Raw genomic sequence first — 17,423 nt, forward strand, 5'->3', positions numbered from 1 at the left:
GTGTTATTCGTGTTTCTCAGCTCTAGAATCTTCTTTCCACTCATAGAACAGAGGCAGTAGGTTAAAGGTTACCCAGAAATGTAGATCCTGGGCTGATGGAATTAACTAGAATACTTCATTCCACTTTCTGCTTCTGTTTGTCTCCCTTTTTCCATGGCCTTAACTCAGTTCTGCTTTTCCTCCACCTCCCCTTGCATAGAACATCTGTGACTCACTCTCGGTGGCAGCTCATTATCCATCCCCACATTCTCAGAGGACAGAGTGGCTTGACTCACAGGAGGAGGATGAAGTTGGGTGTGTGGCCTGGGGCCAGCTCCCTCCCCTGCGAGCCCCTGTTTTCTCATCTCCAACGCTGTGTCCCCTGGGCCCCAGGTCAGGCCTGGCCACTTGGGGAGAAGAATGTTCTGTGTGGGTGTAATAGACTGGTTGCAAAAGTGGCCTCAATTCTTCACATGCACACCCGCATCCATGCCTTTTGCAATGATATTTTGCAGTTATTTTCATCAAGAATTGGAGTCTACCCCCTGGTCGTCCCCCACCAATCTGCTTTGGCCAACGGAATGTAGTAGAAGTGAAGGTGTGATTGTCCTGTGCCTCAGCCTTAATGAGCTTAATGAGCCACTGACTCATTTGCTCTCTTTCTTAGAATCCTGCCTCTATCACAAGAGCAAACCTAGGCTTCCCTGCTGGAGGTGAGCCATGCCAGCGGGGGCGCCCTAGACCAGCCAGCACTCTGCCAACCCATCCGTGTGAGTGAGCCCAGGCTAGATCAGCCCAGCCCAGCCGGACCAGGCCAGCTGAGTCCCAGCCAAACTATAGATTCCTGAGAAATAAGAAATGGTGGTTGTTTTCAGCCACTGTAGGTTGGGGTGGTCTGTTCCACAGCTTATAGAGTGGGCACTTAGGCTGTGTGTGTCTTGAATGGAAACCTGCATTTCTTCTTTGGTCTGGGCTGCCTTTGGAATTTAACTGGTGGGCTCCATTTCAGTTCCTGGCTCCCTCCCTGTGGAGGTGGAGCCATTGTGGGTTTCAGGCAGGTGCATTTGCCATGGAGGGAGCAGCGAAGGTCCTAGGGGGAGCAGACCCCCGCTGCCCGACCTGGATGAACGTGGCAATGCACTTTCAGCAAGAAATGCATTTTTAAAAGTTTAGTTTTATTTTTTAAAATCAAAGTTATACCTGTACCTGAATTAAAGAATCAAATTGGCCCTGCCTGGTGTAGCTCAATGGATTGAGCACTGGCCTGTGAACTAGAGGGTCACAAGTTCAATTCCCAGTCAGGGCACATGCCTGGGTTGCAGGCCAGGTCCCCAGTAGGGGGCGTGTAAGAGGCAACCACATCTGATGTTTCTCTCCCTCCCTCCCTTCCCCTATGTCTAAAAATAAAATCTTTAAAAATAAAAGAATCAAATTGTTCAATAAGAGGCTGCTATGAACAATAGCAGCTTTTTCTGTCTGCTTTGCTCCATCCTCTTTTTCTGTTCCCCAGACACAGGACTTCCCATTTTTAAAAAAGTTTTATATATATGTACATATGTATTTACAAATATATAATACAAATATATATATATTTACTCTACTAAACACCATGCTCATATTGCTACTCCCTCATTTGAGGTGTTGTCTGTCAGCTGCCCACCAGGAAGATTTGACTCCTTGTCACCTGCTTCCTTCCTCACACACCTGCTCCCTCCCCAACTGCTTGACCTCCCAGCATCCTAATGATGAGATTCTGTTAATGTTCACTTTTTACTTGTGACTGTGACTTTGAAAGTGCTATTCAAGGATGACCTATGATGAATAATATTCCAGCTTTTACTTTCTTGCACAACTTTTCCCTGCGTGGGCTTCCTAATGATCTCTCTAAGCACCAGCGGAGGAGTGGGGGCGGGAGGAACATCTCAGATTCTTCCCTTTCTCTGATGTGGGGAGAGGCAGGCACACCCTGGGCCCTGCCTGTACTTGGAGAGGCCACTCTTTCAGGCAGATCACTCTCAGGCCTGGAGGGGGTCTCTGCTTCAGGGCCCCTGTGAGTAGCCCAGTTTCCTTTGTGCTCTTTCCCCCTGGGCTCTGGCCCCTATGTCATTAGGTCACTTCCTCTTTGTGTCCTCCTTAACGTCCACACTCTCCTCCCCCTGCCCCGCCCCACCCCAACCCTGTTTTGGTGGGTCTCAAAGAGTGGGTGTGACCACTGCTGGAGCCCAGGTTCTGGACTATGTGGTGTGGCATGAAGTCTTGACCATGACCCCATTTCTCTGTCTCTCAACTTCTCCAGCAGGGTCTCGTGGTCCAGGATTTGTGGTCAGGGTGGGGTTCAGCACAGGGGCCTTTCTGGACGATTTCTGTTTGAGGAGGCTGCTAAGAGTTTTGTGGGGTCTGGATGGGGCACAGAGCCCGATGTGTGCATGTGGTTGGTGAGGTCTGGGCTGAGGGATGCGGCCTGTGGGAGTAGAGGAGGACAGGACAGGAGGCCCAGGCCTGGACCCCATGGTCAGCACGCAGAGCTCAGATGCTCTGAAGGGCAGTGGAGCACCATTCAAGTTACAGACTGGCCGAGAGAAGTGGAAACTTCCACCCCCATCAAAACCTGTATGCAGAGGATTAAAGGGTTTCATTCATAATTATCAAAAACTGGAAACAACTCAGATGCTCTTCAACTGGGGGATAGACAAACAAACAGTGATTCGGCTGTACAATGGAATACTTCTCAGACAGGAAAGAGAACAAAACCACGGAGACACGCAGCATGCCGGGGGAGAGGAGCCGGACCCGAAAGGCTGCCCGCTGTGAGCGCGGTTCCCCGCAGCCTGGAAGAGGCGGAGCTGCTGGACAGCAGCTGGCTGGGTGCAGTTTTCTGGGTGGATGGAAATGGTTTATGTCTTGATGATTGTGGTGGTTATACACCTCTGTGAATTTGTCGAAACTCATAGAATTGTACACTAAAACAGGTAAAGTTTTCTGTCTGTAAATTATACTTCAATGAACTAAAAATATTCAACTAATGACAACCAGAGGTTTCAGTAGGTTAGTGTCCATGGTGATACTGTGATAGCTGGGACTCAGAAGACGAATTGAGACCCAGAGGTGACTTCACACAAAGGGTGATGGGCACCCTTGTGTTCTTCGTGTGAGTCCCTGCCTGCCTGCTGGGAAGCTGAGGGCAAGGACCAGCACCCCTGGCACACTCCGTAGGGATGACTGCCACAGAGGAGAAGACCCCCGTCAGCCTGTGGCCATTTCCCCAACCGGAGGGGAAACCGAGAGAGAGGACAAGGGCCTGGAACAGAGCTGCGTCAGAGACTGAATTTCAGACCTGGCTCTGTTGCTGGCCAGCTCAGCCTCTCAGAGTCTCAGTTTCCTCATCTGCAAAATGGGGACAATGGCCAGTACCTCACAAAGTCCCCAGAGAGAGACTGAGGACCATCTGAGAGTGCCATCAGGGCTGAGATGAGAGAGAGAGATGAGGTGAGCGTATGAGAGCACCAAGCTCAGTGCCCACCTGGGAAGGGCTTCCTAATGCATGTGGGCGTCGCCTTGTAGGAGTGGCCACCAGCTGGCCTGGTTGGAATTCTTTCTGCACTTCTTTGAAGTTGTGTGACCTTAGACAAGTGTTTTAACTTTTCTGGGCCCTGACTTCATCGATAAAATGAGATTTTTTGTTTGTTTGTTTTTTGGCCTCATAAGATTGTTGTGAGGGTAATCCTAGACCTAGTATGTACTGAGCACTCAGAAAGAGCTATCTCATTATTATCATAGAGTTGCTAAATTTAGCAAATAAAAATACAGGACTCCCAATTTAGTTTGGAATTGCTGATAAACAGTTTTTTTAGTATAAGCATGTCCCATGTAGGATTTGGGACATTCTTACACTGAAAAGTATTCACAATGAACTGCCATTCAAGATGGTGGCAGGCATCTTGAATTCATCTTGAATTCACATTCTGTTCAAGATGGTAGGTAAACATGGCTCACACAGCCACGTCAAAATTACAACCAAACTACAGAACAAACATTATTCAGACCTGCCAGAAATCGAGCTGATGGAAGTCCTACAACTATGGAATTAAAGAATAAACCACATGGAGATTGGCAGGAGGGGCAGAGATGCGGAATGGGCTGGGTCACTCCCACATGTGGCAGATAAAAATCGGGAGGGATATCTTGGGAGCAAGGAGTCCCAGCCCTGCTCCAGAACCCCAGCCTTGGATTCCAGTGCCAGGAAGATAAGTCCCCATAACTTTTGGCTATAAAAACCAATGGGGATTAAGGCCGTGGAAGACAGAAACTTCTGGAATCCCAGGCAGTTCTTCTTAAAGGGCCTGCACATGGACTTACCTGGACTCACCTCCTCTGAACAGTGCTGGGTCAGTAGTTTGAAAGGTAGCAGAGACATGCAGGGAGGAACTGAAGTGTCTGGCATCAGAGTGAGAGCTGGGGACTGCTTTCTCACAGAGAGAAGCCCTGACAGAGGCCACTGTTCCTTTTCTGAGCCCTCCCCCCACAGAGTGGACAGGCATGCGCCATATCTGAGACTCCATCAACCAGGCTCACACTGTTTGCCCCGCCCTGGTGATCCCCTGAGGCTCCACCCCATCAAATTTTTGGGCCCATCCAAGCTGTTTCCCATGGCTTTTCCACATCAATGACTTGTCTTGGCTCATGCTTTAGATTTTCCTAAATTTTCTCAAACAAGCAGCATCTGGTCTCATTAAGTGGCCCCAGGCCTGGCACTAGCGGCAGCTTGGCCTTGCTTGGGCACCTCCAAGCCCAGAACAAGTAGCAGCCAAGTTCAGATCTCTTTCTAGCTTATGCCAGGTGGCCCCACACAGAACACAGGTGGTAGCTTACCTTGGCCTGCACCTCACAGGAGGTCCCAGAACCTGTGCACCCTGTGGACAGCTACAGACCAGGTCAGAAAACTACCACCCAACCACCTTCACAAGCAACACACTCAAGAGGTGGACTCAGTGGGCACCAGACGCCTGCTGAAGTGAGTCCTGCTCTGTGAAGTGGGCCCCTTCATAACTGATCCTTCATGGTGGTCAAAGGTTGGTGGTCAGTGGTCACAGCCAGTCCTTGAATCTGATCACCCTGGGTAAATCCCTTCCATTGACCTGCCAACAGCAACCAAGTCTCGACTACAAGAGGAGGGTGTACTCAGCCCACATGGTGGGTGCACCTCGAGTACCCAGCTTGGGTGATAGGGGAAGTGGTACCACTGGACCCTACAGGACACCTACTACATTAGGCCACACTACCAAGACAGGGAATCATAGCAGTTCTACCTAATACATAGAAACAAACACAGGGAGGCTGCCAAAATGAGGAGGCAAAGAACATGGCCCAAATGAAAGAACAGATAAAAGCTCCAGAAAAAGAACTAAACAAAATGGAGACAAAAAATCTACTAGATGAGGAGTTCAAAACTGGTTATTACCTCAAACAAGGGTTTAATCTCCAAAATATATCAAGAACTTATACAACTCCACTCTAAGAAGACAAGCAACCCAATTAAAAAATGGGCAAAGGACTTGAATAGACACTTCTCCAAGGAGGACATACAGAGGACCCAGAGACATATGAAAGGATGCTCAGAACACAAGCCATCAGAGAGATGCAAACTAAAACCACAGTGAGATACCACTTCACACCAGTCAGAATGGCCAGCATAAACAGAGCAACAAACAAGTGTTGGAGAGGTTGTGGGGAAAAGGGAACCCTAGTGCACTGTTGGTGGGACTGCAGACTGGTACAACCACTATGGAAAACAATATGGAATTTTCTAAGAAGACTAAAAATGGATCTGCCTTTCGACCCAGCAATTCTACTGCTAGGATTATATCCTAGGAACCTGAAACAAAAGAACCTATGCACTCCAATGTTTATAGCAGCACAGTTTACAATAGCCAAGTGTTAGAAGCAACCTAGGTGCCCATGTGTAAATGAACAGATCCCAAAACTGTGGTACATTTACACAATGAAATTCTATGCAGTAGAAAGAAAGAAGGAGCTCCTTCCCTTTGTGACAGCATGGATGGAACTGGAAAGCATTATGCTAAGCAAAATAAGCCAGGCGGTGAAAGACAAATACCATATGATCTCACCTTTAACAGGAACCTAAATAACAAATCAAACAAACAAATCAAACAAACAAACAAACAAAATGTAACTAAAGACACTGAAATAGAGAACAGGCTGACAGGGACCAGAGGGGAGAGGGGAGGGAATTTCAGGGGAAAAGGGGAAGGGTTTACAGGAACAAGTATAAAGGACACATGGACAAAAACTAGGAGTGGGGTGGAAATGGGAAAGAGGAGGGGAGGGCTGGGGGCAATGGGCTGGGATGGGAGTAAAAGACAAAACTGTACATGAACAACAATTAAAATAAGATTAAAAAAATTGGTTATAAGGATGTTCAAAGAATTTAGGAGGAGAACAGATTAACTCAGAACTTCAACAGCACTAAAAAGAACATAAAAAAGAACTAGTCAGAAATGAAGGACATACTTCCCAAAATGAAGAACGATTTGCAGGCAGGGATGTCCAGCCTTTTGGAGTCTCTGGGCCACAATGAACGAAGAGGAGTTGTCTTGGTCCACAAATTAAATACATTGCAATGTTTAATCACAAAAAAATCTTGTAATGTTTTAAGTAAATTTATGATTTTGTGTTGGGCCACATTTATAGCCATCCCAGGCTGCATGCAGTCTGCGGGCTCTGGGTTGGACATACCTGCTACAGGAATTGACAGTAGAGTGGATAAAGCCAAAAATCTAATCAGTGATTTAGAATATAAAGAAGCAAACAATAACAACAACAACAACAATAATAATAACAAAACCCAATCCAACAAGAAGAAGAAAAAAAATCCAAAAGAGTGAGGATAGTGTAAGAAGTCTCAGGGACAACTTCAAGCATACCAGCCTTTACATCCTGGGGGTTCCAGAAGGAGGGAGAGAAAGCAAGAAATCAGAAACCTATTTATAGAAATAATGACAAAAACTTCCCCAACTTGGCGAAGGAACTAGACATAAAAGTCCAGAAAATGCAGAGAGTCCCAAACAAGATAAACCCAAAGAGGCCCACACCAAGACACATCATAATTAAGATGCCAAATGTTAAAGACAAAGATGGAATCTTAAAAACAGCAAAAGAAAAGCAGTTAGTTACCTACAGGGGAGTTCTCATAAGACTGTCAGCTGATTTATCAAAAGAAACTGCAGGGTAGAAGAAATTGGCAAGGAATATTCAAAGTGATGAAAAGCAGGGACCTACAACCAAGATTACTGTACCCAGCAAAGCTGTCATTTAGAATGCAAGGGCAGATAAAGAGCTTCCCAAACAAGAAAAAGCTAAAGCTAAGTTCATCACCACCAAACTGGTATGATATGAAATGTTAAAGGATCTTCTTTAAGAGGAAGATAAAAAACATGAACAATAAAGTGGCAATAAATACATATCTATCAGTATTTGAATCTAAAAACTAAATGAACAAGCAGAACAACAATGGAATCGTAGATACAGAGAACCCTTTGATGGTTGCCAGATAGGAGGGGACCAGGGGAGTGGGTAAAAAAGTAAAGGGATTAAGAAGTATAAACAGATAGTTACAGAATAGACATGGGGTTGTAAAGTACAGCAAGGGAATGTAGTAGCCAAAGAATATACACGCATATGACTCATGGGCATGGACAACGGTGTGGGCATAGCCTGGGAGAGTGGGGGGTCTGGGTGGAGGTGGGCAAAGGGGGAAAATGGGGACAACTATAATAGCATAAAAATAAAATATAATTTATATTTTAAAAGTATTCATGACATAATTATACTAAAAATGTGTTGTTTATCTGAAATTAAAATTTAACTGGTCACCCTCTTAAGAAGGGACGCAAATTCAGGGTAGTAGGAGGATGGGACTGAGCCTGAAGGTGAGTGGGGGGTGCATCATTTGCATTTCTGACCTCCCTGCAGCCTGAGTTGTTCAGATTCTTGACCTTCTGTCTCACCTTCAGGAAGCTCCCTTGCTCTAACCCACGTGGCCCATTCATTCCGTGGTCCTGCTTTTGTTCAGGCTGCCACCCAGTGTCCTCATAACTCACTCCCGGGCCGGTGCTGCCCTTTGGGTATGCGGAAGCTGTTTCTTGTGTGCAAGCTTGGGTCCCCGAGTGGGCAGCCGCCAGGGCAGGGCCGGGCCGGGCGCCTAGGCCTTCCCCAGGCCGGCCAGGCGGAGGGTGCAGCGTGCACAGGCCCGCAGCTGATGGCTGAGTGGCAGCACTGCTCTTACATAATTGGTTTCTCTCCTCCTTTCTCTTTCCAGAGCCAGATTTCACACTGAGCAGCTGCAGACCGGGAAATCACAGAAAGCACAATCCAGCCTCAGATTCCGAGGGGCCTGCCGGGGACTCTCTCCTCCTGCTCGGGAGGGAAGACCCTGAGGCCGCTGTCCCAGACCAGGTCTCAGCTGCCATGGAGCTCTCAGCTGTCTCCCGTCGGCTGCCCTCCGCACTGCCGGGCAGATAAGGGTGGTGCTGCCCCAGGAGCACCTGCGTCCCCCTGCCAGGCCATCCTCCGTGGCCAGCCCTTCTACTTTAGGCCACCTGTGCTGACCCGGGGCCATGTAGGCTGCACTTGTGCCTCTGTGGATAGACACACCGCTGGGGACACTGCCTCTGCTCTCTGGGGGACCCTGAGCACCACCATGCCCCAGGGATTCGCCTGGCTCCACTGTGAGTACTGGGGGGGTCCGTGGGGACCGCCCTGGGGAGGCCTCGGCCCACAGCCGAGCTCTGCCGTAACCATGGCAACTGGGCCATTCTTGCCGTGAGAAGTTGAGATGCTTCCCAGCTCAGGGCAGGGTCCCTCGGGGACTCCCACGCCTGCCCTCCGCCCTGTCTCCTGCTGACCCAGGTCAGGCAGGTGTGGGGGGTGAGAGTCGTAGGCTAGGTGGGTGCAGTCAGTGGGTGGTCCTGGGGACGGGGCAGGCACTGGGGGTTGGCGGCAGCTCTGCCCTCCCAGACTCACGGGTGCTCTGGAGTGTGGTGAGGCAGGGGGGACAGAGAGAGGGTTTCTGCCTCCCTGGGTGTGGCCGGCAGGCGGTGGGGGCTGTGGAAGTGTCTGGGCCCCCGGAATGCAGGAGACGTGCAGCCAGGTGCACGGGGAAGGCAGCCTGTTTCCTCTGCCCTGTCTTCCGTAAAGAATAAAACCCAAAGGCAGTGAGAGAACAGTTTCCTGGGGAAAAGAAAAATAAGTTGAAATGAGGTCAGAAAAAGAAGGGACCTAGAAGCCTCTCAAGCCTGCTGGTGGGAGGCCAGACCGAGATCCCTTCGAGTCCGAGACCCAGATCCATTGAATCAAATCCAGCACCTGTTCCTGGTGCCTCCCTTGCACCCACTGGGCAGTGACCACCCTGGCGCAAGGGCCTGGATGCCTCGGCCTCATGTTCTAGAGCCTGGCCCAGAGCCAGGCCCCGGGAACTCCGGGATGAATGGGCGAGGTCAGGACTGGGTCCTTGGAGGAATTTGCAGAGGAGTTGGTCCCACCTGGGCTTTGTGGAAGGATCTTGCAAAGGGTCAGAACATTTAGAACAGTGGAAGGACAGAGACCCAGTGTTCTGGAAGTTTCCAGGTCATGAGGAGCAGCATGGGTGAGATGCCACTTGAAGTGGTCTCGAAGGTGGGCAGTGTTCACTCAGGTAGAGAGGTCCTGAGGTGAGGACGGTGTTCCAGGTAGAGGGACCAGCAAGAGGCCAAGCCGGAGAGCTGGTTCCTGTGATAACAGGGGCATCTGGATGTTTCCTGATCTGGTCTGGGGGAGGGGCTGTGACTGAGACAGATTCTGCTTTCAGAAGGTCAGTCCTGTGGTGCGTGCAGGAGAGGTGGTTGCAACCTTCTGGACAGGAGGTAATGAGGGTGAGAGGGCGTGGTGAGGGGGCCGAAGCTCGTGGAGGCGGGCTGCAGGAAGGACGTGGCCAGGATTGCCTGTGGAGTGAGAGACAGCGTGGGCTGCAGACCAGGGGCCTGCGGAGAGGCTGGGGTGCTAGGGAAGGGCTGGCTGCCATAGCAACCTGCCACAAACTTGCAGGCTTCAGACAGCATAAATTCAATCTGTCCCAGCACCGGAGGCCAGGAGTTGAAGCCCAGGTGCTGGTGGGGCCATGGTCCCTCTGAAGGCTCTGGGGGTGGGGGGCTTCCTGCCTCTTTCCACCTCTGGTGGCTCCAGCGATTCTGTGGCTTGTGGCAGCATCACTCCAACCTCTGCCCACGTCCTCAGTGTCTTCATGTGGTCTTCCCCTCCGTTTGTCTCACGTCCTCTCTGATGGGGGTGCCAGTTGTTGGATTTTGCATGGGCCTTCGTTATATCTGCAAAGTTTGTTTTCAAATAAGGCCACATCTGAGGTTCTGGGCAAACAAGAATGTTTTTGAGGGGTGCTATTTACACCCCACACGTGGGGGTGGACAGGCCCCTCTATCCCTACACAAAGAGTGGCCTCTGGGACAGGTGCGGCCCCCCACAGCGAGGAGCCATGGGGGGCTCCTCCCACGTGTCGCCCTTCCTTCAGCCTCCTCCTCGGACTTTCAGGTCTCCTGTCTCAGGAGGGTCAGGGCCGCCCCGGCTGTGGGCTCCAGTGCCGTGGAGTGGTCGTGTGGCTTCAGTGGTGGTGTCCCTGCCTGGCCACCTGCGTGCTGGCCTGTTTCTCAGGGCGGAGGCAATGGAAAAGCAGCTTAAAATTGGAAATAGACAGCAGACTTGGGGGAAGTCTGTCGGAGGAAGGCAGGTCGTCTGTGAACAGGGTACCGGGTACAGCCCACGGATGCCAGGCTTGGTCCCGGCTGTGAGCCCATGCCGGCCCCGAGGGCTCCGGACCAGGACACAGATGCTGGACAGGACTTGGTGGTGGAGGGGGCAGCCCATGGGGACTGCACGTGAGAAAGAGGACCAAGTGTGGATGGAGGCTAATTTTTAACGAAAGATGGCAATTCAGGTTTTTATGTGAAGTCTCTGTGAACCTGACGTGGCCTTTGGGACACAGTTTGCAACTGCTGCTCTAGCTCAGAGGTCCTCAGAGTGTGAGTGGCAGCAGCACCTGGGCCTTCGTTAGAAATGCGTGTTCTCTGGCCCCACCCCTGACCTAAGGGTGCCTTGGAGCGGGGTGCTGCCTGCTCTCCAGGAGATTCAGAGGCTGCTGCTGGAGGTGCAGCCCCGGAAGTGCTCAGTACACGAGCCCCAGGGGTTGGTCACCACATCGTGTGTTCACACACTCGGGGCTGGCGACGATGAGTGAATTGGACAGATGGCGTTAGAGACAGGGCTTGGCAGGGGCTGGCGTCGGCAGGGCAGACCCCTGGGAGGGCAGAGTCTCGGTGGGTGAGACCTCGGAAGAGGCCTGCAGTGTGAGTGGGTGCCCAGGGCAGGGCCAAGTGTGAGCAGAGACTCTCAGGCACAAATGCTCTTGACCTGCAGGGGTGCCAAGCTGAGAGGGTTAATGACTTAAGAGACGAGACAGAAAGCAAGTTGGTTTGGTTGGTGTTTATCTGTTCCTTTGTCCAAATACTGGCATGAGCACTTGGGAAGAGAGTGGGGCAGGGTAGGGATGGGGGGAGTGTAAGATGGGTTGCAAACCTGCAACCTTGCAAAACATGTGGTTGTGAGTTCTGGGAGAGGAAGGTCTGGGGGTCTGCAGCCCTTCTGGGGCACAGGGTTTGAGTAGACCTGAGGGTGCTCCTGGCAGGGGCCCAGGCCTGGCTGAGGGACTGAGAAGGACCCGAGGAAGTGATGGGGAGCAGGCCCAGGTTGCGAGGGTTTCAGAACCAAAGCCTCCTGTGGGCCAGGGAGCGAGTGGGGAAAGTCCGTAATTTCTACCCATACCCGGGGCTGGGTCCAGGAGACAACTCAACCTACCTGGCTGACTTGGGAAAAAGGAAAGAACCCCCAAAATTGCCTTTGATTCTAATAATATTAGATATTGATGGGAGAACAGAAAATATATCCTACAAAATATAAAAACATGAAGATGTCCTGCAGAGATTTGGTAGGGTTCTTCTACCACACTTTTTATGCACACACACACACACACGCACACACACACACACACGGAACGGAATTCTAGTCACACTGGAATCGTACACCCAGATATGCAGTGTTGAGCCAGGCATTTTAAATGAGTTTCCCTAAGTGTATCCTCAGTATTTCCCTTATCACGTAAACATGTCATCAAGTGTTCTTCTTGGGCAGCGTGACTTCCCACTGGCTGCATTCACTGTTACCGACCAGTCAGGCCATTCACAGGTTTTCAGTGTTGGGAAATGGCCTTGTCCATAAATCTTTTGGTCATGTCTCTCTTTTTTGTTTTCCCTCGGGTTTCCCTTTCCTAGAAATGAATTTAATGGGTCAAAGGGTGTGGACATTATTCCACCAATTAAAACAAAAGTTGCCAACTTGCTTTTCAGGAGGAGAGCATCTGCCTCACTACTTTTGCCAGCATAGAATGCAACTAAAATTAAATAAAATTAAGCAAACAAACAAGACCACTTTCCATTTTGATAGATGAAATATGGCACCTGATTGTTATAATGTGAATTGTTTGATCTTTTTTAGTGAGGTTGATTTTGAGGGAGTCGTCTCTTGTCCATTTACAGTTTGTTCTTTCTGCTCTGGTTGACATAACCCTTGTTCATATTTTTTCAAATTCTCTTAGTTTTTTGTCTGTTCAGTTACGGGGAAACCACACAGACTATTTTTGAGATCACAGCGACCTCCAGTGGTAAAGGCTGGTAACGTTCAGAGGGCTACAGCTCTTCCGCTGGCAGGGAGCGGAGTGAGAAACTGCCTGAGCAAAATTTGCTAAGCATCCTAGAACGAACAAACCAGAAAGACTACTACACACTCACTGTTGCGTTAAGTAAAACAGATGCCAAAGTCAGAGAAGGGAAGAAAACTACTCCAGTCACCCAAAAGCCATTTCTAGAGTTGGAACTAGAATCCACAACTTTTGAATCCTGAGATGGAAAATGAAAGCAGCAGGCTTTGAGAACATGTCAACCCTGCAGGAGGGGCTGCGGTGGCCTCAAGGGAGGCAGTGCCTGCCTCCTGCGGTGCAAGTGGGAAGGAGGTGAGATTAACCCTGGGCGGTGGCTGCTGGCGGGGAGTGGACAGGCTGGATGGCTTTGCAGTCCTGGAGCCCAGACCGGAGGAAGCAGCCCCCTGGTGGAAGGCCCCTGGGGGGCTCTAGGCCCTGGCCCCTCCCATCTCTCTCCTGGGGACTGGGGTGGGGACTGGGAACCGTGCAGGTTGCTCAGGTGTTCCTTTTGGGCACGGTCCACAGATCTTGGGATCCTCCTTGGCGTGGCCTTGGGGAACCAGAGTCTGGAGGTGTGGCCGGAGACCCAGAGCAAGGAGTGTGCCTTCACCGGCTTCCTGCGGGAAAAGCTGCAGTACAAGAACCGCCTGCAGTATATGGTAACCACCCTGCACTCTCCGCACCCCCACCCCAGTCCCCTGGGACCTGTGCTTGTTCGGAGGCTCCGTGGCCTCTGGGTCTCCCTTTCTCTGCCAAGCACCCCCTGCGGTCCTGGTCACCGGTCTGCACGCACTGCCCCTTCTCCATTCCGCCAGCTGCCCCTGGGGCCTCCATCCCTCCTCCTAGGGCTGGCCTTCGGTCCCACCTCCTTGTGGCACTCACCCTGTGTTTCAGGAATGGACTCCAGGACAGCTTGGGCGAACTCCAGACACTTACTATTATTAGTGGGGACATAAGGACCTGGAATTGGAACGCAGGTTCTTTTTGTAGGGTGGATGAACCTAGGTGGCGTGGCTGTGTATGTCTTTTCTGAAAACGGCTTTATTGAGATACTCACACACCACACGATTGGCTCATGTAGAGGGGCACGCAGTGGTTTCCAGTGCACTTGCAGAGTCGTGCAGCCGGCACCATTACACGTTTTAGAGGGCTGCTTCCGTCCCCCCCCCCCCCCCCCCCCCCCGCCATGCCCACAGAGCCCATTTCTCCTGGGGTAGTAAGTCCCTCGTACTGTTTCCTGGCTGAAACTTCGGCCTGAACAGCAACGAGGTGTTTTGTTTCATCCTTGCCTGTGCCCTGGAGGAAAGACAATTTTCCTCTCTCTGAAGGGCCACCTCTGCCAGAACAGGGGCTGCCCAGGGCCCCTCCTACAGCAAATCATCTGCGTGCGGGGGTGGGGGCGGGGGCTGGGAGGCCTGCTGGAGTCCTTTCTGACCCTGATCTCATGGTTTGTTCTTCACTGCCCAGAAACACTTCTTCCCCGTCAACTACCAGGTCAGCGTGCCTTACCAGGGGGTGCTCAGAGTGGCCAACGTCACCAGGCTGGTGAGAATCCCCTCCTGGGCTGGGACATCCCCTGTCCCCCAGGACATCTCCGGACCTCTCCCGAGACCCAAGTTGGCTCAGTGGGTCCTGTTGTCAGTGGCTTTTCCGGGCCCCTCAAGTGGGTTCACCCTTGGCCCCAGCCTGAGGCTGTCCTCGGTGCCCGGTGGACACCTGTGGTTGGCTCCCTGTGCAGGGGCCAGTTGGGTGGGCATTAGAGCAGTGTGTGTGTGTGGGGGGAAGGCCAGAGGCCCACATCTAGGGGTTCCACTGTTTCTTCTGTCCCTACAGCAGCGGGCCCAGGTGAGCCAGCAGGAGCTGCGCTACCTGTGGGTCTGGGTGAGTCTCAGTGCCACTGAGGCTGTGCAGAAGGTGCTGCTCGAACACCACCCGTCCTGGAAGTACCTGCAGGATGTACACACACTGCTGGTGAATGTCCAGCAAGGCCTCAGGGTGAGCTGGGCAGAGGTGTGGGCGGGCGGTGTGTGCATGTGCATGGGTGAGCGTGTGGCTGGGGGGTGCCGGCCAAGGGCTGGCACACCTCCAAAGGTCGGGCGTGTCCTGAAGGGTATGGGAGAAATGGGAGAGAGGAGGAGACAGTCAGTGACGACCAGTGGTGGTGGGGGGGGTGTGGCAGGAGATGTGCCTGAGGCCCCGGTCCAGGCTCTGTCTCAGGCGAGTCCATGGTGCCTGTGACTTTGTTTCTGCACCTAAGAAATGAGATTCCTTCAGGGAGGAGGGATGGGAAGGTGGAAGCAGGGAGTGTTCAGAGCGATAAAATGCTTCTGCCTGTGTGTAAAGGTGGCTGCGTGACATCATGCATTTGCCAAAGCCCACAGAACCGTACAACAGAGTAAAACTTAGTGTAAACTATGGACTCAAGTATCACTAGCAATAATAAGCATAATAAAGAGGTTCCTGCTCAGCAGGGCTGGGCTGAGGCCTCTGGGCATGTCCCCCCAAAGCCCGGAGAGTAAGGTGACTGGGTGAGTGTGTGCCGCGCAGGCGATGTGGGGCCGCTCCATGCACCTCCACGCTGCCTTGCTCCCCCCACTACCCCGGCCCTCCTCGGGAATGTGGTGCCCACCCGCTCCCCAGCCACAGCGCCCAGCAGCCAGTGGGAGCTTCTCGTGAGCCCTGGCTTAGGGGCCAGCAACCGCTGCAGCTGCCTGGAGCTCTGTAGGGGCTCTCAAAATTCTGGCAGGAGCTGGCGTCCCAGTGATTTCTTTTTTTCATAACTTCTTAAAAATTTTTTTAAAGATTTTATTTATTTTTAGAGAGAAGGGAAGGGAGAGAGAGAGGGAAAGGAACATCAATGTGTGGTTGCCTCTGGTGTGCCCCCTACTGGGAATCTGGCCCACAACCCAGGCATGTGCCCTGACTGGGCATCGAACCCACGACCCTTTGGGTCTGCAGGCCCGTGCTTAGTCCACTGAGCCACACCAGCCAGGGCCCCACCAGTTTCTTTAGTGGCTCTTTGCCCCTGGGCCGGGGAGTCATTTTTCCAGTGATGAGAAAAGGGAAGATTATGTCTGTATTGTGCTTGTATGAGAGACATTAAGGGGTACCCTCCCCTCACCCCCAGGAAACTTGGCACCTGGAGGAAGAAGGAGAGAAACTGCTCCCGGGCCTCCTGGTCCCAGGAAGTCTTGTCTTCTCTCTGTGGTTTGCACGGCGTCAGGGGCGACAGCCCCCCAGATGCCCTGGCACGCGGCCCTGGCTCCTCACCGGCCTGTGGCCCTCTCGCTTTCCTCCCTTCCAGGACGTGGAGGTCAGCCCCAGGGTGGAAGCCGTGCTGTCCCTCCTGAGCGCCCCGGGGCTGAGCCAGAAGCTGGTGCGGCCCAAAGCCCTGCTGGACAACTGCTTCCGCGTGCTGGACCTGCTGTACTGCTCTTGCTGTGAGGAGCCGGGGCGGGGCCAGGCGGGCCGGGCCGGGGCGGGGCCAGGGCCGGGCGGGGCCGCCGCCCCTGCAGCGGCCGAGCGGGCATCCTGCTGGGCGGCCGTCCGCTCCCTCCCAGGAGCTGAGACGCGCCATGGGCACTGGGACGCGGCGGGTGCCGACTGCTCCTGCGGTTTTCCTTTTCCTTCCCCGCAGGTAAACACAGCTCTGTCCTGAACTGGCGGGACTGCGAGGTGCCGAGCGCGCAGCGCCGCGGCCCAGAGCCCTTGTCGCCGTGTGTGGCCACCTAGCCAGCCCTCCTCCCGCGGCAGCGCCTGCCTCGCTGCCTCACTCCCCGAATCCCCGGCTGGCACAGCCGGCTCACCGAAACTGCCGAGGGCACGGAGACCTCCCGCCCCCAGGCCTGTACGGGCGGTGACTTGGGTGGGGCGCGCCGAGGAGCTCCCAGTTCCACTGGGCCGCGATGTCGCTGGGTGGGGGTGGGGGTGGGGAACCCCCCTTGGGGGAGGAACCCCAGGACAGGTGTCTTTCCTCTGGGGGGAATCTGCTCTCCACCTTCCATACCTCACATGCTCTCACCTGGAGTGGTGAGGGCTTGGGGACACCTGGAGGTGGACAAGACAGAGGCCACGGCCCCTCCGGGCACCGGCCGGGCTGCCTCCCCGACCTGAAGTCCGGTTGGCCGCGGAGGTGAGAGCCTGCCAGGCGGGCAGGTGGGTGTGGAGGGCAGGCGCAGTCGGGCCGGGGAGAAGGCAGAGACAAGCGCCGTATCTTGCCACAGTGGCGTGGGTGCTCTTCCAGTTTATTTTTTCTATTAAACACCCGCTTTATTTCGTTTTGGATTGTTTTGCTTTTCATCGGCAAGTGTGAACCTGGAGGGGCTGGGAGCCCCTCGCCCCCTCTCCGTCCTGCTCCAGCCCACCAGGTGCCACCCGTGGGACAAGGGATGGGCGGGCCGGACCTGGGGCTGAGGGTTCTGACGTGGGATGGACAGAGCCTGGCCAGGGGGCCGGAGTGGTGGGCATTTGAGAGACAGAATTCCTCTATCCCTGCCCTGGCTCGTGAGGTCCCAGGAACAGGGGTGTGGGGATACCCCCCACCCCGACTGCAGTGCCTCCTGGTCTCCCTCCCTCCCTCCCTCTATCCAACTGGCTGCTCCAAGACGGCCGCCAGCGGGGAAGGACCCAA

The 17,423-nt window shown here is 53.1% G+C and overlaps 1 protein-coding gene across 6 annotated transcripts in view; it reads left to right on the forward strand.

Moving 5' to 3' along the window:
• Positions 1-17,072, forward strand: part of IL34 (interleukin 34) — a 58,953-nt gene extending 41,881 nt beyond the window's left edge. For 5 of the 6 annotated variants that reach the window (XM_053666589.1, XM_053666592.1, XM_053666591.1 and 2 more), the window contains exons 2-7: positions 8,315-8,723; positions 13,319-13,452; positions 14,261-14,338; positions 14,627-14,788; positions 16,098-16,233; positions 16,431-17,072. In XM_053666589.1, the coding sequence (XP_053522564.1) occupies positions 8,696-8,723; positions 13,319-13,452; positions 14,261-14,338; positions 14,627-14,788; positions 16,098-16,233; positions 16,431-16,525 (633 nt within the window). In that variant the 5' untranslated portion in view covers positions 8,315-8,695 and the 3' untranslated portion in view covers positions 16,526-17,072. The remainder of the gene's footprint in view (positions 1-8,314; positions 8,724-13,318; positions 13,453-14,260; positions 14,339-14,626; positions 14,789-16,097; positions 16,234-16,430) is intronic. The other variant, XM_037154161.2, reaches the window with a different exon arrangement.
• Positions 17,073-17,423: the final 351 nt, after the last annotated feature.

Source organism: Artibeus jamaicensis, unplaced genomic scaffold (genome assembly GCF_021234435.1).
Source record: "Artibeus jamaicensis isolate MK-2021 breed Jamaican fruit bat unplaced genomic scaffold, CSHL_Jam_final contig_464, whole genome shotgun sequence".
NCBI lineage: Eukaryota > Metazoa > Chordata > Mammalia > Chiroptera > Phyllostomidae > Artibeus > Artibeus jamaicensis.